At 42.8% G+C, this 27,019-nt stretch overlaps 1 protein-coding gene across 3 annotated transcripts in view; it reads right to left on the bottom strand.

Moving 5' to 3' along the window:
• The window catches only part of SLC12A8 (solute carrier family 12 member 8), an 87,690-nt gene that overhangs the window by 59,847 nt on the left and 824 nt on the right, over positions 1 to 27,019 (bottom strand). For all 3 annotated transcript variants that reach the window (XM_054044529.1, XM_054044530.1, XM_054044531.1), the window contains exons 2-5: positions 22,357 to 22,598; positions 17,795 to 17,941; positions 13,153 to 13,344; positions 8,870 to 9,101 (exon numbers count right to left, since the gene is read on the bottom strand). In XM_054044529.1, the coding sequence (XP_053900504.1) occupies positions 8,870 to 9,101; positions 13,153 to 13,344; positions 17,795 to 17,941; positions 22,357 to 22,476 (691 nt within the window). In that variant the 5' untranslated portion in view covers positions 22,477 to 22,598. The remainder of the gene's footprint in view (positions 1 to 8,869; positions 9,102 to 13,152; positions 13,345 to 17,794; positions 17,942 to 22,356; positions 22,599 to 27,019) is intronic.

Below are 27,019 nucleotides of genomic sequence, written 5' to 3'. Positions count from 1 at the left end.
AAAGCAACTGCGTGTGTTTTAATAAATAAAGATCCCATTAGAAGTCTCCTACTTTATTCACCATTGTGTCTACCTTGTTCAGTAGCAAAGTGGGATTTTCTGTTGCCCTTTCTTCAGTGATTTCTACTCAGAATTTGATGCCAATTTCCAGATGTGTTTCAAACCAGGAAGTCAGCAATCAGGCTGGATAAAGCCTGTGGGATTAGCTACACATCAGCATCTGACACACACATCCTTCCTGTACCTCTCTTTCAAAATGGGGCACGCCCCTTACACCCAAAAAAAAAAAAAAAAAAAAAAAAAAAACATGTAGAGAAAAAGGGTTATTTTATTCTTCGATTTTTTTATTTATTTTTGTGATCATTTCTTAAAAAAAAAAAAAAAAACAGTCCACCAAAGCCCCTGAGACACCATTTTAAGGATCTTTACAATGATGGAATGTTTATACAACAGAGAACTTGATTTGACGGTGGTAGGTTCCCTCTCTGCGAAATGGCTCATGAGAGGTTCCCCTCCTCTTATAGCTACCAGCTGCAGTGCTGCTGACTAACAAATGTCCCTTCTCCCGGTACTGTTACAGGAAGCCCAGGGGATAAAAAGCCTTCAAAGAATTCGCCCTTCGAAGAAAAGGGAGAACAAACGTTTTTTCCAGGTTTTGCAAAGCTAGTTTCAAAATACTAAAACCAAAATGAGTGACAACAGGGATGTGCTTTATCTGAAGAATAACTCCAAAGAGAATTATCCTAACAGTGATACATTGGGAAATAGCAATAGGATAATATATTGTGTTTAGGTAGCACCTCAGCTGAGCACCTAAAAGCACTTTCAACCCCACCACTAATGTCTCACAGCATCTCTTAGAAGTGAAACCTCATTTTACAGATGGGGAAAAGTCACAGGCCTTGATCCACCCTAGCACTGTAGGGTCCTATCCACAGAGAGGTTAAGTGACTTGCTCAAGGTCACACAGCGAAGTTGGCGGCAGAACCAACTCCCAGTCTGAAGTTCACACCACTAGCCCATGCTGGGTTTAATTATGTAATTTGCAGTCACAGCCAAAGAGAACACTGAGAACAAAGAGAACACATTTTCTTTTAAAGGAACATTAGACGTTTAAAAATTGCAAAGCAACAACCATTTCTATGTAAACTGCTATTCTTTTTCATCTCAAAAAAGGAACAAAGCATGACAAAATTAACACCAGACCTCCTCTCCTCCAACCCCGCACTCCCTCAACACCAACCCCTTTTATTTACTCCCTCAGTAGTTCTATTTTCACAGAATACCTGAAAGCAATTGCCAAAACAGGAAAACAGGCGCCTATTTGAAGGGAGTATTTGGGAGTAACCCTCCACGAAAATTACTAGAGATAGGCTAGGAAAATAAAAGTAGGGCATTAACAGCGGCCTTATCTTCTTTTTCCATGACTCTAATGTTCTATGCATAAAGGCCAAAAGGCTTTGCATATTGTTCTGAAGAAGTGATCACGTATACTGCAGTAGTCTTCTATCTTTATCGTTTATTTTTTGTGGGTAGCAAATAGAGATGAATATTGAAATGTATGATCCCAAAGCAGTAAATATTCAAATACAAAGGACAAAGGCAAAAAAGAAAATGGTGTTCAATGTATTCAACTATATAACAATACTGTCACAAACACAAGTCCTTATTAGGGGGTCAAAGGGCACCAGGACTTTCTGGTGCTGAGGCATGTATACTGGACTCAGTAAAAATAACACAGTGTCCAGCTAGCAAGATAATATGGCTATTTTTCACTCCCTAGCACAATAAGGTTCTCCACTTTAAGCAAGCCCCATATTTTATTGAAGCAGATGTTCATACAAGGACCATGGGATCCAAATTTTCAGAAATGACTAGTGATTTTGGGTGCCCAACCTGAGATGCCTTAAAGGGGTCTGATTTTCAGAAAGTTCTAGTCACTTCTGGAAATTGAGGCTCTGGTGACTGTACCATGGAGCAGCTATAGAAAGCCCTGCCGCTACCAAAGAAAATGGAAGAGTGACATCGCTAGCAACACTCAGCAAAGCACTGGTATCAGTTGCATGGGAAAACTCATATACCTCCCACCATTATCTTCCCAGTCATTCATATCTAGGCAAGGAGCTTGATACAGATCAGTTGATATTCTTACTGGCTCTCCTTCATTGCATTATTTCTCTCAATACTGGTTGTTAGTGCTCTTTCAGCGACATCTGAAATACACAGAGACACTTTCTGCCATCTCACATTACATCTCATCTTTAATTTGCTGCCCACTGTTACCCCAGGATCTTGCAGCATTACTAATTACCTGGTATTACTGTCCTCAGTGGGGACTGCCACATCTCCCTACTTAGTAACCTATGGACTAAGTAATTATGCTAACCCATTGTGAAAATTCTCGGCCTACATTTCTTACCCTGATAAAGGGAATTAATGAATGGTTAACTGTTCTTGGGCTGCAGTTCACATCAGTGTGAGCAGGGGTCAGACTTTAGCATTGTGGGGCTGGGCAGGGCTATTTGCTGACTCGCCCTGGCAACCAGACCAGCTCCAGCTCAGGGCTATAAAATCCTGAGGGGTTCTCTGAGGAAGTGCAGCTGAGAAAACCCCTTTTATACAAGTACAGTCCTGCCTCAAAAATCTAAAAATAAGGGCAAGCCACAGGAAAGGAGTGAGTTTTTGGACAATATCCTATTTAATAGCTGTTTGTGTATATGTGTCTGGGGATGCGTTTAGGGAAGGGGAGTGGGGTGAGGGGGAAAGAGGCAGGGGACTCTGTCCAAGCAGAACGAAATAAAGACACTAGTTTAAGTATTGCTTTATGACTGAACTCCTTGGGGGAGAATTGTATGTCCCCTGCTCTGTTTTACCCACATTCTGCCATATATTTCATGTTATAGCAGTCTCGGATGATGACCCAGCACATGTTCATTTTAAGAACACTTTCATTGCAGATTTGACAAAATGCAAAGAAGGTACCAATGTGAGATTTCTAAACATAGCTATAGCACTTCACCCAAGGTTTAAGAAATCTGAAGTGCCTTTCAAAATCTGAGAGGGACAGGGTGTGGAGCATGCTTTCAGAAGTCTTAAAAGAGCAACACGCCAACTACCAGGGCTGGCTCTGGCTTTTTTGCTGCCTCAGGCAAAAAAGCCTCCCACTGCCCCCCGCTCCCCGGTGGGGAGCACGGCAGGGGAGGGCGCCGAGCCCGGCCGCAGCCCTGCTCTCCCCGGCCGGCCGGAGTGCCGAGGGAGGGCGGGGAGCCTGCCGTGGCTCCGCTCTCCCTGGCGGCCGGAGTGCTGGTGGAAGGGCGGCGAGCCCGGCCAGGGCCCCGCTCTCCCCAGCCAGCCGGAGCGCCGGGGGAGGGTGGCAAGCCCGGCTGCGGCCCCGCTCTCCCCAGGTGAGTGCCGCCCCCCTCCAGGTGCCGCCCAGGGCCGGCTCTAGGCACCAGCAAAACAAGCTGGTGCTTGGGGCGGAACATTTTTAGGGGCGGCATGGCCGGCGCCACAATGCCGCCCCTAAAAATGTGCCCCGGCCGCCCTAGCTCACCTCCGCTGCTGCTGCCACGGCGCGCGAAACAGCTGGTTCGCGCGCCGCTACTCGCCCTCCCTCCCAGGCTCTCAAGGCTGGGAGGGAGGGGGAGCAGCGGCGTCCGAATCAGCTGTTTCGCGCGCCGCGGCGGCTTGGGGTCTCCCCCTCCCTCCCAGGCTCTCAAACCTTGAGAGCCTGGGGGGAGGAGGCAGGGCTGGGGATTTGGGGAAGGGGCGGAGTTGAGGCGGGGCCGGGGGTGGGATAATTAAAGAACGGGGGGGGGGGCAAAATTGTTTTTGCTTTGGGCGGCAAAAATCCTAGAGCCGGTCCTGGTGCCGCCCCAAGCACATGCTTGGAGGGCTGGTGCCTGGAGCCGGCCCTGAAACTACAGAACCCGAACCACCAAAAAAGAAAATCAACCTTCTGCTGGTGGTATCTGACTCAGATAATGAAAATGAATATGCATTGGTCCACACTGCTTTGGATTGTTATTGAGTAGAACCCGTCATCAGCATGGATACATGTCCCCTGGAATGGTGGTTGAAGCATGAAAGGACATCTGAATCTTTAGCACATCTGGCACATAAATATCTTGCGATGCTGGCTATGACAGTGCCATGAGAATGCCTGTTCTCACTTTCAGGTGACATTGTAAACAAGAAGCAGGCAGCATTATCTCCTGCAAATGTAAACAAACGTATTTGTCTGAGCAATTGGCAGAACAAGAAGTAGGACTGAGTGGACTTGCAGGCTCTAAAATTTTCCATTGTTTTATTTTTTAATGCAGTTTATTTTGTACATAATTCTACATTTGTAAGTTCAACTTTCATGATGAAGAGATTGCACTACAGTACTTGTATTAGGTGAACTGCAAAATACTATTTCTTTTTTGTTTTTTACAGTGCAAACACTTGTAATCAAAAATAAATATGGAGCACTGTACACTTTGTATTCTGTGTTGTAACTGAAAGCAATATATTTGAAAATGTAGAAAACATCCAAAAATATTTAAATAAATGGTATTCTATTATAGTTTAACAGTGCGATTAATCATGTGATTAATTGCAATTAATTTTTTTAATCACTTGACAGCCCTAATAATAATAATATTTTTAAATGAGTGTCCAGGGCATCCCTTATTACTGGATGGGCATTCACGTAGACTATTCAAAATCCAAAGAAAAAATATATAGCACTTCCGTATTTCCAAAGGGCTGTGCAGACAATAACTAGTCCCTTTAGCAAGCCTATGAGATGGAGAAATATCATAAGTACCACCATCCCCATTTTATAGGTGGGCAAACTGTGGCCCAAACAGGTTGCGTGACTTGCCATATGTCATAAAGATAATAAGCGTCAGAGTCAGGATTAAAACTCAGAACAACCTGACTCCCAATCCATGCTCATTCCCTAGACCAGTGTGTCTCACAATACCTCTCTCTTGCCCTCGGTACCTAGCTTACTGGCCTGTTACATACTCACACTAGCCTCACGTGAGCAAACTTAGCAGCCTGCCGCAACAGATCTAAAACTCCAAAAGGTTGATTATACACAAATATTGAAGATGTAAGATACTGATCAAGAAGACAAAGATTGTAAAATACTGATCAAGGGCGGAAGTAATTCTTGAGACTGGTATTTTGCCCAAAGCCAAGGACAATTTATTTGTCTTTAAACCACCACACACTTCCCTTCCCTCAAAACCAGGCAGTATTAATTTGATTTCTTGCATAGCTATTGCCTAGTTGAACAGGGTCCTTCTATTTGCAGTTACAAAATCATTTATTAACCAACAGAACGTGTGAAAAAGATCAGCTGGGTTTATCAATATCTGTATTTATCATCTGTAAATCATTAGATGTTGCCTTGTAGGAAAGGCTTCATGTAAACAGATACAATCAAGGCTAATTTATCTACGCCACTTTAAAGGAAGTGCTGGAAATCCAGACAGAGCGGGTGATACTTTCCAAAGCCCTAGTGCTTACAATCAGGGCTGAGATACCACTCAGAGGCCTTTGGGGGTAATGCAGGACTTCCCAATGAATATACTTTTCAGGCAACTAAAAAAAAAAGAAGTCTCTCATATATAAAGTTATTTGTAAATCACACAAATGAAGACTTCTCAAAACAAGCATTAAGCCAGTAGATATAGTCTGCACACTTGGGGGGGATAGGGAGCTTGGAATGAAATGCTGGGACCCACATCTCCCACCCTGAGCCACAATCAGCCTTAAGACACTTTTCTTCTCCTCAAGTAGGCCACAGATATACTGTAGATTCCATACTGCTGAACTGGGTACCTCCCATCCACCTCCCTTCCTTTCTTCTCTCTCTTTTCTATCAGATAAATTCACATAAGGAATTTAGGATAAATAAATAAAGGAATAAATAAAGGAATAAAAAATTCCAGCTGTAAAGTTGGGCATGTTTTCTCTCTCTCTCTTTATTTCTTATATTCTTCCTTTTGTTCTCTCCTTCCAGTTCCATATTCGTCGTCCTGCTATAAAGTACGTCTACACTTCAAAGGAAGATCAGCGGCAGCAAGTATCAGAGCTGGATTAACTGACTCAGGCTTGTGCTACAGGGCTAAAAATAGCAGTGTAGACATTCGGGCTTAGGCAGAAGCTCAGGTTCTGAAACCCAGCGAGGGCTTGGGTCTGAGCCTGGGCTCCAGCCTGAGTGCCTCTGGTTATGTCTACACTGCAATTACACACCCGCAGCTGGCCCATGCCAGCTGACATGGGCTCGTGGGGGTCAGGCTAAGGAGCTGTTTAATTGTGGTGTAGACATTGGGGCTTAGCCTGCAGCCCGAGCTCTGGGGCTCTCCCGCTTCACGGCGTCCTAGAGCCCAGGCTCCAGCCCGAGCCTAAACATCTACAATTAACCACACCTTAGTCCATGCCCCTTAGGTTAAATACATTGCTATTTTTAACCCCGTAGCATGAGCCTGAGTCAGTTGACCTGGGCTCTGAGACTTGCTACCATGGGTCTTTTTTTGCAGTGTAGACAGACCCATAGTCTCTCTCTCTCTCTCTCTCTCTTACGTTGTATTTATTTTTTCCTCTTTATTAAAAAAGGATGGCTAGTTTTAGGCCCAGTTCCCCTCTACTCAAGACAAGTTAATTGAACAGTGAACAACTCTGGAATCCTCCTAATGTTTTCTTTAGTTATATAGCACAGACTCCTTTATTCTTGAAAAGTACATTAACTTAATTTTCTGTACCTGGCACAACGTGCCTCAATTTACTTTTCTTTCCAAGCATCAGTTGAGTGGTAAAGCAGGTTTAATTTTGCAACACTTATTATGATGAAATAAAAAATTGTTTTCCCAGAGTGTCCTACCTACAAAGAATCATTTCTCTCGGGTCTAAGTCCTGTGCCTGTGACATCAGAACACTGCTTGCTATCAGCATTGCAAGCACAAAACAGCTTGATGTGAAATTCTCTCAAACCAGCTGGGCTATGAATATTTACAAGGTGACATCTTCCCATCCCTGTTCCAGCAGTTATATTTTTTTTAATGTTGAAATCAAAACTAAGGACAACGAAAAATGGACTTTGTCCATTTATTAAAAGAACATTGGTGCATTTGGGAATGGAGGGAAATCAAAGATAAAGTGACACCTTCTGTTTATTTGGATAATTGCACTTTTTTGTGGTCAGTGTCACTTAAGCATTCATGCACTCCTTTCATTGCAATCTATCACATTATGCAATATGCTTCTATGACCCCCAGCTTAGAGGAAATCACAGGGTTAACATTACTCCATACTGTGGGGTTATTATTAAATGCAGTGATGTCTGTCTCCAACCCTGGACCACAATCAGCCTTAAGAGACTTTCCTTATCCCAGAAAATATTCCCCTCCTTAACTAGGCCACCCGTGATCCTGAAAATGTCTTTGCTTGTAAACGGATCAATATTTGCTTGAACATAAGACCAATTGTTACTAAACGTGGTGCATTTCAGTGCAAAAAGCTACAAAAAAAGAGGACTGATATTGAAGTCATAATGAAGTGCCAAAAGTTTTCAAATTTCAAGCATTTTGGATATTCTTGCTAATATTTCATTCAGCTCCAATAGCAGTTGCTGATTATGACGACTAAGGGCATATCTAAAAAGAACCTAAACAAAATTTTCAAAATTATTCTCCAAATATGTATTGGGTTTTTACATTATAAGTAGAATATTTTCCTGGTGACAATTATTATTCTTATTTATTATTTGTTTTACGGTAACCCATTGGAGCCTCAGTCATGGACCAGGAACCCCTTGTTCTAGGTACTGTAGAATCAAACACAGAACAAAAAGATGGTCTCTGCCCCCAGAGAATTTACAATCTAAGACAAGTGACAGAAGGTGGATATAGACACACACACTGGGTGGAGGGGGGGGGGGGGAGCACAAGGGGAAAAAATGAGATAATATTGCCCGTACTGTCTAAACTGTTTGATGTGCTGTCATGCAATTCATTATAGGCTGACAGTTTTATTTTTTAAAGGCCATTACAGGCATCAAACTGATAAGAAAAACTTCTTAATGTAAATTTGTTATCCTTAATCTTTATGGATACAACTCTTTTAAAAACTGGTTCATTGGACATAGCACTCTGTCTGTGCAGGCAGTTTTCTATTGTTAGAAAGCTTTCGGAAACTAAGAACTCAATAAAAGGTTATAGCCAGTACTTTTTAAAGTAGTTACCTAAATTTAGGCAGCAAAGTTAGGCACCTATGGTCCCAATCCTGCAAACATTGGTACCTGTGTTTAGGGAAGTATCCTAGGCTGGGTCTACCTCTATCTTCGGCTGCAGCTTACGTCAACCTAATTATGTCAGTGTACAAACTACAACCTTGTCCCGCCGATGTAAGTGCCTTATTACACCGACATCATAACCCCAACTCCACAAAAGGCGTAGGGCTTATGTTGAAGTTAGGGTGACACCGTGTCTGTGTAGACACTGTGTTACTTGCATCAGCTGTTGGCTCTCAGCATCCCCCAACACTGTCCCTCTTCAGTAGGTGGAAGTGCTCCTGGTGAGGATGTGCACCTCCAACAGAAGGAGGATTATGTGGACATCAGCCACTGCAATAATTACTGCGGTGGCTGTAAGTCGACCTAACATAGGTCAACTTCAGGCTGTAGAGATGCCCTACGTGTTTGCAGAATAGGGGCTCTGGTTAGGCGCCTAACTTTAGGGATCCACCTCTAGAAGTTTTGGTCTATATTTTTATCCAGCTTTTAAATTCACAGAATCATAAATTAAGGGGAAAACAAAATTTAACGCACGTTAAATACTGTTGCAACTGTAAACATGAAGTATTCATGAAATTTTACCTGGATCTAGGTGCGTGAATGATCCAATGACAAAGTCCAGCGTAGAAACAGCCAGCAGGAAGAGCAGTAACAGTTGGAGACGGATTATCCATTTAACACCAGCCAGGTTAATTCCAAGCAGACCGAGTAAGACTGCCAGTGAAATGCCTCTAACTGCCCAAGTGCTACTGAAACCCAGTAAGTCGGAGATGGATTCCGCAAACCCGGTGATGTACATAGCACCTGCAACACACTGAATGACATTTAAACATAAACACCCCCACCCCCAGCGCAAGTACTGCCTAACATGCCTGAACAGAAGGATGTTGGATGGCTCAGAGGATTGGTGACAAGATGCAGAATATTTCACCCGTTAGTTTCAGCCAGTCCAGGATGGTATTGACTGAAGGTTGTTACCATCTGATGGCTGCACCATGATGGATCTGAGAGGAGTCCGGTTATCTCAGTCAAGTCCCTGCAGGACAGGCGCCACATCACAATTTGCATCCTTGTTAATGTAATACCCACCCACTCAGGGTGGTGTTCTGTCCCCCTCAAGTGGTGGCTAGGCCACCCATAGAGATTGCTATGGCCTTCAGTAACAAAGCTGGGCTTTTAGCTCAGGCAATAGAGGCTCCTTGTCCTGGATTTGATGTCCACTGCCAATGACCCACCCACAGCCAAAGCGTAACTTTAGCAGAGTGGCTGAGGATTCCCTGGGCCAAACATTCACATGGAGACTAAACACAAGAATGAGGTATGTTGGCAGGATAGTGTAAGAAAGTTTGGAGCTGTTCCGTGGGTAAATAGGGGACTTAGGGCTCTGAGACTGTCAAGCTACCTACCTTTTACCAGCTCTAAAATGCACCCTTTTTTAAAACAACAGAATAAAACTCACCCCAGAGACACTGAGCATCTCCTGAACAATACTCTGAAGTGAAAGAAAATACGTTTGCCCAAATAAGAGCACATCTCTGTAATTTCTTGTTTTTCTTTCTTTCTGTGTAGCACCTGCTTGGAAACGACTGATTGCTTCCCACTTTATTGTTTTCAAGGTTTTTAACTCAGTATTTAGTTTGGATTTAAAGTTTGCTATTCCACCGGTTCCCTGTCTCTTTACTGGAACATAGCCTGCACTTCTGATAAGCGTGTATTGTGCAACTCAAGTTCCATGAGCTCTGGGGAGAGCAGTTTATTTTTCTTGATGCAGAGAAGGACTTGTGTTCTTCACTGGATGTGTGTGTGTCTGCAGAAATGGAGTTCCAAAGCTCAGAGAAGTGTGTACAGGTTAAGGCTTACAATTCTTGCCATAGAGAAGATACAGACCCAAGCAATCCTTTCCCTGCCAAACCAAAATGGCACTACTGGATTCAAAGAAGAAGGCGGGGGTTGGGAAGAGCGAGGACTATTATTCACTGTATAACTCTCTAAACTAAAACTTCCCGCCTTCCTATTATATCTGACATTTCAGCGACAATCCTTTCCAACGTGCAGCTGATACCAAGGGTCACATTTCTAAAGTCAGGCCTGGGCAGTTACGTGTGAACATCAGTGTGCACCAAACATATGGGTTCAAAAAAACCAATGTATGCACATTCAGGTGTTACAAATTGGTGGCCCATATGGGTATTTGAACTGCTGTGGACTTCTCAAGTTTAGGATGAACTTCCTCAGCCAGGGTGAGTGTGTAATCTATGTTGACACAGCATGGCTCTTTGTCCCCCTCTAATGGTCAGGCCATGTATACAGCTTTGAGTTAACCACTATCTCCTGACTAATGGTCCTTGTCCTTTAGTCCAAGCAGTAGCGGCTCATGCTTTTAGATCCAGTGGTCCCAGGACAAATGACCCAATCTGGTTAGTTAGTCACAAAGAGCACAATCCAACTCCCAGGGAAGTCAAACAAAAGACTTCCATTGACTTCAACAAGAGTTAAATCAAGCCCTTAGTAACTAGTGATTAACAGACCATAGATCACATCCTTTGCTGGGGTAAATCAGCACTGCTTTATTGACTTAAGTGGAACAATACTGATTTCCACCAACTTAGCGTCTGTGCATTCATGGACAGGTATTTCCAGGCAGACAGTGAGTGCTCGCAATGCATCCATGTAATTGCACATGCTTAGTTTTGAAAACTTTGCCCTCAATATGTATGTTTAATACAGAGAACTTCTAAAAGTATAATTTATGAAAGGACATCTAGTGTCGTGATGGGATATTCACAAAAGATTGCATTTGAGACTTGAAAAGAAAAGTAGAACCTGACTCGAAACAAAATGCATTAGCCTGAAAAGTCTAATACAAGAAAGAATCCTGAAAGCACAGAGAAATGCCATATAGCTGTTTGCAGGGAGCACTGCAATTTAGGATTTCAGGGTTCTTTTCAATTGATTAACACCAGTTTTTGGAAGGAGTTAAATAGGATCCTTCTAATTTCATAACAAGGCCAAGTAAAAGGAAACAGTATATATATTGCAAAGGATAATTCAGAGAGTGGAGAGAAAGAAGGAACTGCTGCGAGTCTCAACACTATCAGAGGCCTTGAAGCAACAGCCTGTCTTTCCTTCGATAAACCCTACCTTCGCCAGAAGAATGAAATATTTCTACGCATATAAAGGTATTGCTATGACTTCTACAGTGGAGCCAATATCTTCATAAATGCACCATGGAAATGGGTAATTTTTAAATGTTTTTGAACTATCCTCCCCCCCCCCCCCGCTCCCCAAGATTTCTGCCTTCCATTTAGCAACAGCTTCTAGAAGTCACCAAACTATGAGGCAGAGGAATGTTTTTGGGGGACAAGCGGCAACGCCATGCGGTGGAGCTCAGGATGGGAGCACCACCTCCACCCCCTGAATCACCTCAGCGGGCCACCCAGCCTGTCTGGGGTAGGGAGGAGTAACCAAAAACTTCAAGTAGGGCCCAGCTCTTTGGCATTAACCCCCCCAAATTTCCTCCGTGCCCCCTTGGGGGGGTCTTGCCTCTGATTCTGAGTCTCACGGTGGGTGTAGTTTTAACTGAAAGGAGATCAAACATTGATTAGATTGCCAAGTCTTACTAAATAAAATGCGTTGTCCGCCATTACAGGAATTTTCTGGTGTATCCCTGATGAGAGCTCGTGTAGCCCTAGGGGTATGCGTACCCCAGTTTGAAAACCACTGGGGAAAAACACAGCACTGCTAACCATCTGCCAGTTCCTCATCTCTCCAAACCCCACATCCCCACATAAAATGTTTGTCTAGGTAAATCCATGGTCTGCCAGAGCCCAGATTCTATGACCTCAGGACATGCTGCACAGCTCCGTTGCTTTCCCAGGCAGAGGGGGAAATTGGGGGAATTATAGGGCAAAAGGCTGGGGGAAGTCTTTTTCTTACATGTCTGACTTTTTTGCATGTCCTGTCTTGTAACTATTGAATTTGTATTTTATGTAGACTTTTCAAATTGGCCAGGCTTTTAAAGACAGCTGCAAGCTAATGCATTTAAATGAACAATTCTTCACTGTGCATGACCTTATCTGGTATTTCTAATCTCTCTATTTTTTTCAATTGCTATGGGCATTAATAATCACTTTTCTATTAGTAGGGATAGTTGTTTGTGTTTCTTAACCTTTAATTTCAATCCACCACTTCAGTGGCACAGTAGGGTTTCTCTAAAAACAAAGAGCTGCAAAACTGTGCACAAAATCAACTACCCATAAGCTCCTCCTCCACATGGGCTCTGGGTCCTCTCCACTTCCCCAATGGCTCAGACACTACTTTGTCTCCAAACCACCTAATCTCTTTTCCCCAAGTGCTCCTCCTACTCCTCCACCCTCATAAGGAAACATTTAGTACACTATGGGCAAATGTATAACCCCACAGCTGATCTGTAGAGTTTGTATTGTCCACTTGGCAACATAGGCTTTTTCCTCTTCAGTTTAAATATTTCCTTGCTTGTAGATGAGATGTCTTAGCTATGGCATTTTTTGTGTTTCATTCTGTTTTGGTCATTGTTCCCATGACCAGCACCTCAGGACAGCAGAGAGAATTCAGACTGTGTCAGAGATGGCTCCATACATGGGGAGGAAATCATTAGCCTCCTCATTAGCATTCCCCAAGTTCAAACATGACAGGACTGATCTGTACTCTTTGATGTATTGCTGTAGATGAGTGACAACAAGCCTGATCATACTGAGAGGAATGGAATTATATGCCTACAACTCTGCTTTTCCATGCCACCCTCCTTCTCAGTGGGATCATCTTATTTATTTTAGAGCGTGGAAGAAAAGGACCAAGGGCGTGCTTGCAGTAACAATCATTTTTACCTGACCAAAAATATAAAGGAGGCCAATGGTCCCTCCAACTTGACCACCGAGGACAGTAGAAATCATGGAATAGACTCCTCCACTTCCGATGCTGCACCGCTCACAGACCCCAATTCCAGATAAGACAGTTACCAGGGCAACCACGACAACAAAGGACACCAGAAACATGCCCATTAAAATGCCGGTGTTTCCCTATAATGGAGAAAAAAAGACACTGAAGAACACAAGGAAAATTATTCAGGGTAGGAAAAAAGACCCATCACCTTCTGAGATTCCAGTTAATTATAACACATTGTGTCAATTCATTGTAGGTTATTTTATATTCAGATTAAATAAAACACACACTTCTCACCTGTAAATTTAGCAACCATAGAAATGTATGTTAATTGTAAAATTCTTGAAACATGTTCAGGTCTTTGAGGTTTAAGGGCCGTCCTTTTGTTGTGTGTATGTGCAGCGCCTAGCACAACGGGCTCTTGGTCCATAACTAGGACTCCTAGATGCCACAGCAGTACAAATAATAATAATAAATAATAATATTTATCCCCACTGGTTCTTTCTAGGAAATTCTACCCTTATCAACAAGTGAGTGAGGGTCTCCTCAAAAGAGCCCTACTTTGTATAAATTCCTGAGGGCATCAGGTTATCTCACTGATCCCTCGACCTGAGATTTAACACACCAGGGTGTTATCAAGGGCAGATCACTACTCAGCTAAAGTTTCACAGTTACAACTCCCTTATAACCATGAATAATCCACCACAAGGTAAAAAGAGCGGGGATGGGGTGGGGGGGAGGGAAGAAATATTTTGATTGTAACAAATACTGGGTCAGATAAACACAAAACAAAAAACCTCAGCACCCAACACGTCCTGAAATAAAAGCCTGGATTTTCAAACTGTCCATTTCTTAGGCCCCTAAATGATCGGATTTTCAAAAGGGCTCGGAACCCAGCAGCTCCCATTGAGATCAAATGCTTCTGAAAATCTAAGCCACTAAGAACTACTATGTTGCTAACACCCAAACCAATGAACTACAAAAACAGAAGGAAAGACTGAATAGACAAGAGAAAAAATAAACATGTTATAAGTAATTGTTTGCTGGTCGTTATCTGGACTATACACCGTCTCGTCTGACGCAATATCTCAGTCCACACCCATGTGCTCCTCCAGCTTTCCACAGATGCTTGGGACAGTCTCTTTCAAGCAAGACTGTTCAGTGGCCTGCAACACGGAAATTGGCTCGCCTCCTGGTGGTATCACAAGCGGATCTGTGCAACCTGTGACTTTTCACTTCCTGATCTAGAGCAGAGGTCCACAAACAGCTGCCTTGGCATATGGCGCTGGCTTGTTCTCTAATTCCCAGCTGCTAAGGTGCATTAACAGACCTACCTTAAATCCCTTTTCCATGTATCCAACCGCCGTAGCTGTGTTATGAGATGGCGAATGGGCGAGCAGGTCATCTGTATTAGAATCCAAGACCCCCTCAGTCCACAGGCTTACAAGAAAACCCAATTCTTCCCAGAAACATGTAATGCTCTTGCCACCATGTGTCATGGAGCCTTTGGTGACTGCAGCAGGTAAGTCAGCTTGTGTGCCTTGATAGCCATAGAACCAGGCTACATATAGCCCATGGCCTCCCACCAGCTTTAAGAGACAGCATACCTTGTGTGCCTTCAGTTTGAAGCTTGCCACGTTTGGTGGGCTTTTCTATTCAAGTCAGAATTCCAAATGTGAAATAGAATTAGAGACTGTTCAGTGCCTTCAGGGAGTCCCGGCATCAAATGCTTCTCCTGTGAGCCCTGTTCTCACCATCTTATGCTTGTTCTTCATGCTGCAGAAATCTCTTTTCCAGGGTCAAGAGAATCTCTTTATGTTCCTGCTGAACTTCCCCAGCTAGTATATCTCGCTGATCTCTGAATCTCAGTCACTTCCCCTGAAAACTCATCCAGGACCCAATGCCAGTGCAGAGAGGATTGGAAACCTCTCCCTACCCTTCTCTCCTCCACAGCGCTGCCCCATTACTACAGTAAGGTTTTGCATAATTTCTCTCCGCTGATGGCTGCCAAGCTGCATCTCTCCCCATTCCAGTGGCGCTTGCATCTGAGGACACGCTGGCCTCTGGCACCATTTTGTTTCTTATCAGCAACAGGCGGCTGCTGCTTCTATTTTGTGCTGGTCTAAGTCCCACATCTTTCTGTTGGTGGTGGTTTTTTTTGTTTTTTTTTAAAGACAAACGTATCCAGGATGTTGCTATCATTGTGAAATCCTATTTCGGTTCAATATCCTGCTGTTTTAGGTGTTGATTTTATTGGATCAGTAGAAAATGAAGCCAAGGCTCGTTGGGAATGCAGCTGCTAGCTGGGTCTACATCACATGAACCCTTATAATCTAGTTTTGTTTTGTTTTTAGAAAAAGGAACAATTGTTTCTTTGCCTCAGTTATGTACAGTCAGGTTAAGTCAGTACTGAAAACTTGCATTTTTTTTTTAAATACACTGAAAAACTTTCAATAGGTTTTTTTTTAATTGGTAGCAAATAACTTCTATTAATCGTCCAGGAGGGGTAGTTCTTGCCCACTGCCTGGGGTAATGGACAGTCCATTTGGATCTTCAGAAGAAAAAGTCAGTAACACAGACCCTAAAAACCAGAATTCATTCTTGCAATGCATCATGGGAAGGAACGCCACACTCAGGGATCAGAGCAGGAGAGAAAACTGGAACACTGAAGCTTATTTACACATGCGTGACAGGACATGCTACAGTTGAGACTAAAGGCCCAGTGTATCATTAGCATTATTATCTAATACTTCAGTGTGGGCCCAAAGACCTCCAGTAAGAATCAGGGTGTCTCTCGGTGCTGCAGAAATATATAGGAAGACATGACCCCTGCTGTCTCGAAAATTTTACAATCCAAGGCCCTGATCTTGCCATCAGATCCAGGCAAGCAAACCCCTGTGCTTGTGTGAAGCCCCAGTGACTTCAAGGCCTAATACTATTATTTTCAATCACTCCCCATTTCCCTTTAAAAAATCCTATATTTGATTTTTTACTTTATTTATTGACTGTGCCACCAGTACCTTTCTATTAAATAGCAAAGGGAGGGATGAAGGCAATATGACGGTGTCGATGAAAGGCTTATGGAAAGCTTTCTGACATCTCAGTCTAAATTAATGTGGGAAAGGGAAGTAAACGATGAAAAAACTCACCTATTATGCCTGGCTAATGGGTATCAGTAAAGGGCCCTGGGTAATCCAACTGGGAATGAAGATCTTTCTGATGATGACACACCTGTGCGGGCAATGAACTATAAGATTTCATAAGGCAAGGATTGGGCCTGGATGATTCGTGGAGGAGAGACCTCCAAGGAAAATCATGGCAGCTGAAGGAAGTTACACTGGTGATTCAGTGGACGGCACTCAGCTTTCTGAGTCAGTAATGAACTAATCCCTTAGGTGGAACTAAGGGAGAGGGGGTTTCTGGAGGTACAGTCTTGAATGAAGGCCTGGACCCTTTTGGTCATTGTAGACTCCAGGGCAATTCTCACAAGAGTATTGTTCCCAACATCCAATGTGGGAACTACACTGGGCCCATTGAACCAATATGCCAAATGTAGATGATATAATCAGGAAGTGAGCTAAAGTGGCTATGCTAGGGAACTGAAGGCACTCAGAACCTGGCAGGACTGGGTTAAATGTTTCCCCTGCAGATTCAGTTGGATCTGGTCGTATCTACATTTCCTGCTATAAACCCTTGTGAAGTAATGCTATATGCCTTTGAACAGCTGCTTCATTTCCTACCAGTAGTGGCAACAGGATTCATCGATATCACTTTATTACGGGCCTGAGTCGCCTCTCAGACTGTGTAACTTCGTTGACGTTATTCCAAATATACCCTGGTGCCGTGGGAGATCAGAACCTGGCCCTGAATTTCTCTCCCTGTAAAAACACACAATTCCCCACCCTTTCAGAAGAAAGGCGCTATATCAAATTCTAGATGTTAAAAGTTTCTTCTTGTACCTTTGAGAACCGCTGGGCTCATGACATTAAGTCCAAGGTTCAGCTCCAACATTCCCTCGGGAAGCTTTGCTTTTCCTACATGGAAGCTGCAGGGAACAGCACAATTTACTGAGCGAGACTGGATCCTGCTTCATGCTGCAGTATAAGGCTCACTCTTAAAGCCATGACACTGGGATATATGCTACCCTTGAGCCATGCATGGGACTCTCCTGGATATCAAGGAGAATGTTGCGCAAACCAGGGCCCTTTAGTCAGAACAGCAGGGTCTCCATTTAAAACTGCCATGTTAGAAATACGACTGTTTCAGTGCTGCTTGGAGGAGGACAGTGGAGGATGTGTAACCATGGCAATACATTTTACCTGGAAAGTTATATTTGGATACACCGTTACACATGGACTTTTCTATAAATTGTCAGGTTTGTTTGGCATTTGCAGAACAGCGCATTACAGAGAAAACGGCCCCAGCCTCAGTGTATTTTTAAACAGTCATTTACATTTTCAGAAGAGCCGGAAGAAAAACCAAGAGATTTAACCGATTCACGAAGCACAAAATCAAACACAACTGTGGTGGGGGAGAGAATAACCTACTACTTAACCCACAGTGTCACCCACTTTGTCCTTCACTCACCACTAGCCAGCCAGTCCTCAGAAAAAGAACCACTCCAAAAATGTTGATCATGCAAGAAGTAAAGACGCCATCCCAGGTTCCAAAGAGCACTGGCTCCCAGACGAACAGCTGTATCTTCCACCAGGGTTTGGTCTGTGTCTGAGATACCTAGAGGAAAGTAAAACCTTTGGTTATCGCCATGCTGTCATCTGGGTGACTGCAGAAGTGGCACAGTGGCGTGCCAAGACTCCTACAACAGGGTGCTCTGCGCATGGCTGCTACAGTGTTGCTTTGCCTGACGTCACCCACAAAGAGCAGTATATCAAGGGAAAGGGGAAACCTTGAGTGATGGGACAGGATCACGAGGTCCACAGATCCCCAGCAATGCCATGAAACTATTGCAGGCTCCACAACATGGATGCAGAAAGCACCACTATTTAGTCCTTAATCTGCTCTCTCTGTCATACAGAACTCAATCTAACAAGTAACACCACACCGAAGCACAAAAAACGGTCTCTACTGTACAGAAGGCAGGGTCACAACATCTCAATCAATCTGGCATGGGGCGCTACATGTAAAAGCTATACAGTCAGGTTTTTATCAGGCACAAGAAGATATGTTACAGGAGAGGCCAATCAGCAGGTTCCCCATTAATGGAGTCGTGGTAGAGTGTACTTGGGCTCTCCTCGGGTTCCCATCCCTCAGCTGTTCTTTTTAGGTGACAAATCTGAGGAACTATCCCAGACTGAGGTGTCAATAGAGGTGGTTTCAGAACAAATTGATAAATTAAATAGTAATAAGTCACCAGGACCCAGAGGGCATATGCCCAAGAGTTCTGAAGTGAACTCAAATATGAAATTGCAGAGGTACTAACTGTGGTATGTAAACTAATGCTTAAATCAGTCTGTATACCAGAAGACTGGCAGATAACGTGATGCCAATTTTTTTAAAAGGCTCCAGAGGTGATACTGGCAATTACAAGCCAGTAAGCCCAACTTGAGGCAAATTGGTTGAAACTATAGCAAAGAACAGAATTATCAGATACATAAATGAACATGATATGTTGGGGAAGATTCAACACAGCTTTTGTAAAGGAAAATCGGGCCTCGCTGACTCTGAGGATTTCAACACACACATGAAGAAGGGTGATCCAGTGCAGATAGTGCACTTGGACTTTCAGAAAGCCTTAGACAAGGTCCTCATCAAAGGCAAAGTAAGGAGTCATGGGATGAGAGGGAAGGTCCACTCATGGATGAGTAGCTGGGTAAAAGGCAGGAAACAAAGGGTAGGAATAAATGGTCAATTTTCACAGTGGAGAGTGGGAAAAGCAGGGTCACTCAAGGATCTGTACTGGGACCAGTGCTGTTCAACATAGTCATAAATATTCTGAAAATGGGCATAAACAGCGAGGTGGCGAGGTTTTCAGATGATACAAAATTCTCAAGATAGTTGAGTCCAAAGCAGACGGTTACAAATGGATCTCACAAAACTGGGTGACTGGGGAACAAATGGCAGATGAAATTCAGCTTTGATAAGTGCAAAGTAATTCACACTGGAAAACATAATCCCAACTATACATACAAAATGATGGGGTCAAAATTAGCTGTTACCACTAAAGAAAGGGATCTTGAAGTCATTGCGGGCAGTTCTCGGAAAACACCTGCTTGCTGTGCAGCGGCAGTCAAAAAAGCCAACAGAATGTTAGGAACCATTATGAAAAGGAAAAGGATAGATAATAAGACAGAAAATATAATAATGCCACTATATAAATCCCTGGTTAAAAAGACTAGGAGTGTCCATCTTAGAAAAGAGACGATTAAGAGGGGATATGATAGAGGGCTATAAAATCATGACTGGTCTGGAGAAAGTGATAAGGAAGTGTTATTTACCTTTTCACATAACACAAGAACCAGAGGTCACCAATTAAATTAATAGGCAGCAGGTTTAAAACAAACAAAAGGAAGTATTTCTTCACACAATGCACAGGCAACCTGTGGAACTTGTTGCCAGGGAACTTTATGAAGGCCAAAACTATAACTGTGTTCAAAAAAGAATTACATAAGTTCATGGAGAATAGGTCCATCAATGGCTATTAGTCAAGGCAGTCAGGGATGCAAACCCATGCTCTTGGTGTCCCTAACTCTCTGACTGCTAGAAGCTGGGAGTGAACGACAGGAGATGATGGATCACTCAATAACTGTACTGTTCTGAAGCATCTGGCACCAGCCACCGCTGGAAGACAGGATAGTCAGCTAAATGGACCATTAGTGTGATTCAGTTTGGCCATTCTTATGTGCTTATGACTAAAGGCTGGGAAGTGCTCTGGGTTAACTCATCCTGCTCCAGCAAAGGACATGTCCACCACCTTGGAACACTTCTGCTACAGCACATGCAGTTTACATGGTGACAAGCTAGAGGGTGAGTGGGGAAGGAATGTAATGCCTGGGCAGAATATGGAGTGATGCTAAGTCAGCTTCTGCATGGTTAACTGTGGCTCTCCTCTGAAAAGTGACTCTATAGAAAAGGCATCAAGGTTCCATGATTATTTTCCCTCAGTGACTATCAAACTATTCAAAGACGTTTTTTCTAACTGCCAGCCCTGCAAACTCAGCCTGGGTTTCTGAAAGACAAGTTGGGGGGTCTTTCTTTCTCATGGATCAGCACCAGTACCAAAGGTTCCACAAGCCAAATTAACCCTTCCGTTACACATGTGCAGCCCCAACATTTTTGCTGGATTTGCACATATGTAAGTGGTGGGAATTTAGTAAGCAATTCTGCTGAAGCTGCACAAGAAGAAAGAGAATCCAGCTCATTCATAGTCACAGAGTTTAAGGCCAGAGGGGACCACCAGATCATCTAGTCTGACCTCCTGTATACCACAGGCCACCACCATCAGCCAGCGCCCACACACTAAACCCAACAACAAAAATTAGACCAAAGTATTACAGCCCACAGGAGACTAGACTATTATGTGCCATAGGCAGAGAATAGGAGGGATAGCATGCACCAGTGCTCGAGGGCACCACAATGTCAGGGAAATTACTCTCTCTGTGTTGGCTCTGCAAGGCTAACAGTACAAACTTTTTATTTTTGTCATTACAGTAAGCAGATACCTAACTTAGCTTGTTATTTAAGTGAGTGTTACTGGTTGGTTAGCACTCTTGACAAATAAGGGCACTTATTTAGGCACCTAAATGTGGACTTAGAAGCCTAACATTAGGCCCCTGTTTTTGAAAACCTCAGCCAAGGCCAATACAGTCATAATGGAAGACTGGTATTAACCATGGGTTTGCTTCCTAACATGCTATATCTTTAGGCATATACAGCATAACCAATATGATCACAGTGATATAGAGTCATGCAGAACTGCAGGTAACAGAATAACTTTAACACTAAAACGTTCATTTTTAACAGTTTCAGGTGTGTCAAAAAGCTTTAACCCACTGTCAAGTACAATACACAGCATTCCAGGGTACAGAGTAACTGGGTCCTACATAGGAAAGCCATCAAGTGAGCAAATTAATTTGGAATTTTTTTTTTTAGGGGAACTGGAAATAAACAACATTTAAAAGACTTTACTAATGATTATGTTATTGCTATTTGTTGGTGATTCGGTAAGTGGTGCTGACGTGGTTACAGAACCCAGGCCCCCCGTATGATGGCAAGGGTTCCTATGTCATTAAAGATGGGGTCTTTCAGAAGAGATGTAAAACCAAAGTCTCGACAACATGCAATCATCAAGGCACTTTTCTGTATGAGCTAGTTAACCCCTGTATCCTAGCCAAATTCTCACTCAGGTATCTCAATTTTCCAAGCTGTTTAAACAAGACTCAGTTCCAGACTTTAGCCCATGGACCATCATGTTTGGTAGTAGAATCTTAAAATAAAAAAGGCCTACAGACAACCAGACAGCAGCAATTTTCCAAATGTTACCAGAGCTGCCCTTGGAAAGAGCTGTCTGAGACTCTGTGCTGTACTGTGAACCATTCACCACACTCAGTTGTGCTCCAAGCAGAAGTTTGCAATGGCTCTCCTGCATGGCCTGAGGGGCAGGGAGTAGGGCCCCAGTTCATTCCTTCAGCTGCTTAAAACAAAAAACACAAACCCATCCCCTTTTGGTACCAGCATGGCTAGAATCTCATAGTGGACGAAGCCAAGAGTTAGAGTTTGGGGAAGGTGACTATACCCTATACCGCTCTCTGGAAACCAACACAGAAGACAGGCCCCTTCCTTGCCTGACATCCAGACAAGATATTAATCCAAGGAGTCTCAGAGAACTTCCATGGACCGGACCAGACCCTGCAGAGGCTACTTTTGACTGGATGAAACATAAGACCTTGAGAAAGGGTGACCATCATGCAACTCTGATGGATCTCACTAGGGTAATAAGGTATCCTTCATGTTCAAGGCCTAAGAAGGAATGAAAACCTTTCTTACTGAAACATGTGATTTTGACATAACCTGATTAATTTCAAATATTTGTTATGTCAGTTTATTCATCTGCCAGTTTATGATGACGTCACAGGGGCTGAAGATGGAACTCGAGATTAGTGGCTTGGGGAGAAGGAGCCTTTTCAACATACCTGTTGTGCTTCCTCGTGGAACAGCTCTTGCACGTGCGTGTCACTCCTCAGGCCAGCAGCGCTGCTCAGCACAAACATTTTATCTTTTATGTTAGAGCTGTATGTCCAACGTGCAGCCATAATGCCAATCACAAGTCTGGGGGGCAGAGTATAAGGTCAGCTATTCCTCTCAGACAAATTCCTGTCGCGCTGGAATCTCCACAGACGAGGATTCATGGTTTTGTTACTCCTAGTCAGAAGGGCTGGGGAAGAAAAAGAAAGACAAACCTACTGTAATTTTCTAATTCTGCAGAAGACAAAGAAGCGCAAATCTGCCATTTAAGCAGCACCATCCTTTCAAACCACACCCTTATAATGATACCAGCATGTGAAATATAGGAGCTGCCTCTAATAAGGCATCTTGATAGGGCATATTTAGTATGAAGACAAGAAAACAAAGTCCTGACCTTAAAATATTTTATTATTTGTTTCATACCTCAAGGCAAGGTATGCCAGGCAAGTCACAGAACAGATAGCTTGACAGGTCCCTGCCCCAAGCAGCTTACGGTCAAAACAGAAATGCATATTAACAGATGAGAGTAAGGAGCAGAGGATGGGAAGGGACTTCCTGGGTCATCAAGTCCAGTCCCCCGCTATCACAGGCACCCTGTCATATAATCCCATTCAGAAACATATCAAGCTCCATCTTAAAACTAGTTAGTTTTCTTACCTGCACTACTTCAATGGCAAACTATTCCAGAACCTCACTCCTCTGATGCTTAGAAATCTAATTTCCAACCTAAATTTATTCATGGTCAGTTTATATCCATTCATTCTTGTGCAACATTGTCCTTTATCTTAGACAGCTCTTCCCTCTCCCCGGTGTTTATCCCCTGATGTATTTATAGAGACTAATCTCAGCTGGGGCAAAGGACGTAACAACAGCGTAAGGATTGAACAATGATGTTTAGCATGTATTCTGATAGTTCTTAAATTTGATGATGGAAACTTTGTTGTTCCTTTGGGTTTCTAACATCAGTATTAATTACACTTCATGGTAGCGGGAATTAACAAATACACACACAAAGAATCAATCATGATTACAAAAATCCATGTTTACTTATTTGTATTTGAGTAGTGCCTGGAGACCCCAAATGAGCTCGGCGACCCACTGTGCTAGGCGCTGTACAAACACATAGGGAGAGACAGTCTCTGTCCCCAGGAACTTACAATCTAAACAGAGAAAGGAAGATTATTGTCCTCAGCTTGCAGGAACAGTGGGACAGAGAAATTAAGAGAATTGCCCAAGGTCACACAGAACATTGGGAAGCAAGATGGGACTTAAATCCAGATCACTCATGTCCCAGCCCAGGGCCTTAACCAAAAGACCACCTGTCCTTAACCAGCCTTCCTTTCTAATTCTGCCTTTGCCTTCAAACAGAACATTGCGAACACACTAGGACAGAAACAACATCTGTGCTCCCCAGTAGTTGCACTGATGATCCTCCTTTCTAGCATTTCTGCTGTGCCTGGTACATTGGACAGCACAGGAGGTGTTCCTTTACCCCGTGCATTTGGTTCGTTGATTCCCCGCTGCTCATTTCCCCCCTCCCCCCTTTGAAGCAAAAAAAAAAAATCCTTTACAATATCACAATTGGTTGCTGTTATAGGGCGGTTGGGGCTTCAAGCAGGGAAGCAGCAGCAGGAGCAGATGAACTCTTAAGGAACAAAGATTGTGTTTTTATGCAAATAGCCTGATGATGAAAACGGAGGGAGGAAAATACAGGACATTCAGGCAAAATTGCTTTTAAGTAGAATATTTTTCAAAGCGTTCCACAAGGCATCAGGCTGCTCTTTAATGGGAAGAGATTTTATTTAGTAAAGCGCCATTGTGATCACTAAAGTTCATTTTATTTATGGAAGATGCACCTGGAAGTAAAAGTTGAGCATCGCTGTCCTTGTTCATTTTACGGAGTTCATTTCTAAGACCCATATGCTTGTTGCAGTACCTTGGGGGACACATAGGTAAAGCATTCCTAGCAGCAAAAGTACATTTGCAGCAAGTTTGGAATATCAAGAAGTAATCATTCATTTACCATATCTTCCAAAGGCAAACATAAACATCTTTCACATAGTAAGGCCCCAGTCCTGAAATTTATAACTTGCAGGTGGACTGTGGTATAGGTTACAGGACTGAGGTGCAACCTTGCCAGGATATTTTGCTGTCCTACTTTTTAAATCCTCCAACAGATTTTTCTTCCTTCTTCTGCTCACTCTAGTCTCTGAGAACCCCTGCTCTCTCTTTTCTACTCCCCAATCCCTCTGCTTGTCTATCACTAGCTTCGCTCTCTCCCTGCACACAATCTCACCCCTGCTGGTCTGAGAACTTTCTCTTCTCAGCTACTGCTGTGTGGAACAGCCTCCCTAATTTTTCTCCCTTTCCTATAACTTAATTCTACAATGATTTATACACATACATGGATCACAAATATTTGCATTCATTTAGCATTGGGATACTGTTTTATGTAGGACGCTGTGCAAGATACGTAAATGAAAGGAAATATTCTGCTCTGATTCTACAAAGACTTACACACGTTTAACTTTGTACAAAGTGAGTCGTCTCATTGAAGTCGACGGAATTTTACAGTATGTAAGATAAATAAACACACGTCTTTGTGAGATCAGGGTCTGAGATTGTAGTCTTTGGGGCAGGGACCTTCTTCTTGTTATGTGTGTGTATTATGTGCCTAGCTCAATAATACCACCACAAAATATCCATCTAGGTTAGAACATAAGAATGGCCATACTGGGGCAGACCAATGGTCTGTCTACCCCAGTATCCTGTCTTCCAACAGTGGCCAATGCCAGATGCTTCAAAGAGAATGAACAGGGCAATCATCAAGTGACCCATCTCCTGTCATCTGGTCTCAGCATCTGGCAGTCAGAGGCTTTGGGACACCAAGAGCATGGGGTTGCATCCTTGACCATCTTGACTAATAGCCATTTATTGATAAGTTCATGGAGGATAGATCCAATTCTTGTTTTAATCTAGTTATAGTTTTGGCCATCACAACATCCCCTGGCAATGAGTTCCACAGGTTGACTGCACTGTGTAAAGAAATACTTCTTTTTATTTGTTTTAAACCTACTGCCTATTAATTTTCATTGGGTGACCCCTGGTTCTATCTAGCATTTGCCACACCATGGCTCAAGCATGTTATGCTACACACACCATTCAAAATTAGTCTGCTAGAATAATAATTCCTTTCCCCAAATATAAAATTAGGGTCTAATTCAAATTTTGATTGATAGCCACTTCCCCAGCACTAAATAAAAGAAATGTAATCAATGACCACATATTTATTTCCCCATGGCTTTCATGGCTAAGAGCAAAACAAGAGCTTTTGGGGAAATATGTCCATTGCAGTTTTAAGGGGAAATAATTATGTAGGGTTGATTTTTTGTTTGTTTTTATGGTGACAAGTAATTTGGAAGCTGAGATACTTTCATATTTAATTATAAAGGCTTATTCTGGAAGATGAAAATTACAGCCTCTAGTGTGCATTCTGCAACTTCAACTGCCATTGTACCTTTTCAAACTAAGACTATTTCATTAATAATCACATTAAAGAAACTTCTCAGCCCAAATCACTACTCTAAGTTATTCAACAGATGGCCTCTTTTAAAGAAAAGAGGTTAAAACATTTCCAACTGCAATTGTGTGTGGTCCAATGACCTCTGAAGGGGCTCCCTTCCTGTCATAGGAGTTACTTTCAAGGTTTGTTTTGTGATGGTACCCAGCAGCTTAGAGCACTTTGTTTTCAATAACTCTCAGCATAGTGAAGTTTTTAAAAACACCTAATTTTGGGGACCCCACGGAAGAAATTAATTAAAGATAAATCAAATAGCAGTCAGCACAATAAACAAATAGCACACTCAGGAACGTTTGATTATATACAAATACAACAATGTTATCCAGGTAATGTAATATCCAAGCTAATTTTGTTGCTCTTCTATATTTTGAAAACAATAGTAACAGAGTATTACATATTAAGGACAAACTCTCTCTAGTAGTATATCAATTTTACAGCCTGACTTAACTTACTTCTATTTAAAGTTGTTTATAAGGTCCCCATCACCTTAGCTAACTAGACACTGTTACACTTATGCTGTAAATGACTAGCTATAATGACAAAACAAGAACAAACCCCACTGGAAGGATTTATATAATAAAATAAATCACAGAAGTAAATGACATTTGCCACCATTGCATTGTTCACTCTGGCTGTATGTTCTCTCTCTTTCTCCGATACCCTGTGTCTGTCCCGTCTATTTAGACTGTAAGGCCTTTGGGACAGGGACGGTCTCTTACTCTGTTTGTACAGCACCCAGCACAACAGGGTCCTGTTCTCATCTTCCCTTAGGCACTACTATCATGAATATTATGGTATAAATCAAAGACTGAAGTGAATCAAACCATTCTTGATGAAAGAGCTCTCACCTCTTTGACCACCTACAGAAAATACAGCCACCCATCTCTTATTATTAATTTTTAAATATTAAGTATTATTATTATTATTTGTTTTTTAGTAAGAGATGTCCAAGGAAACTCACAGATGGGACAGCTACTCCTTCCAAGATTCACCAGTATACAGACTAGATCTCCCTAGCCTCTTTGACGAAA

This window comes from Malaclemys terrapin, chromosome 11 (assembly GCF_027887155.1).
Source record: "Malaclemys terrapin pileata isolate rMalTer1 chromosome 11, rMalTer1.hap1, whole genome shotgun sequence".
In the NCBI taxonomy this organism is placed as follows: domain Eukaryota; kingdom Metazoa; phylum Chordata; order Testudines; family Emydidae; genus Malaclemys; species Malaclemys terrapin.
Note: the sequence above shows the minus strand (reverse complement) of the source record. Positions and strands in the feature narration are given on the sequence as shown.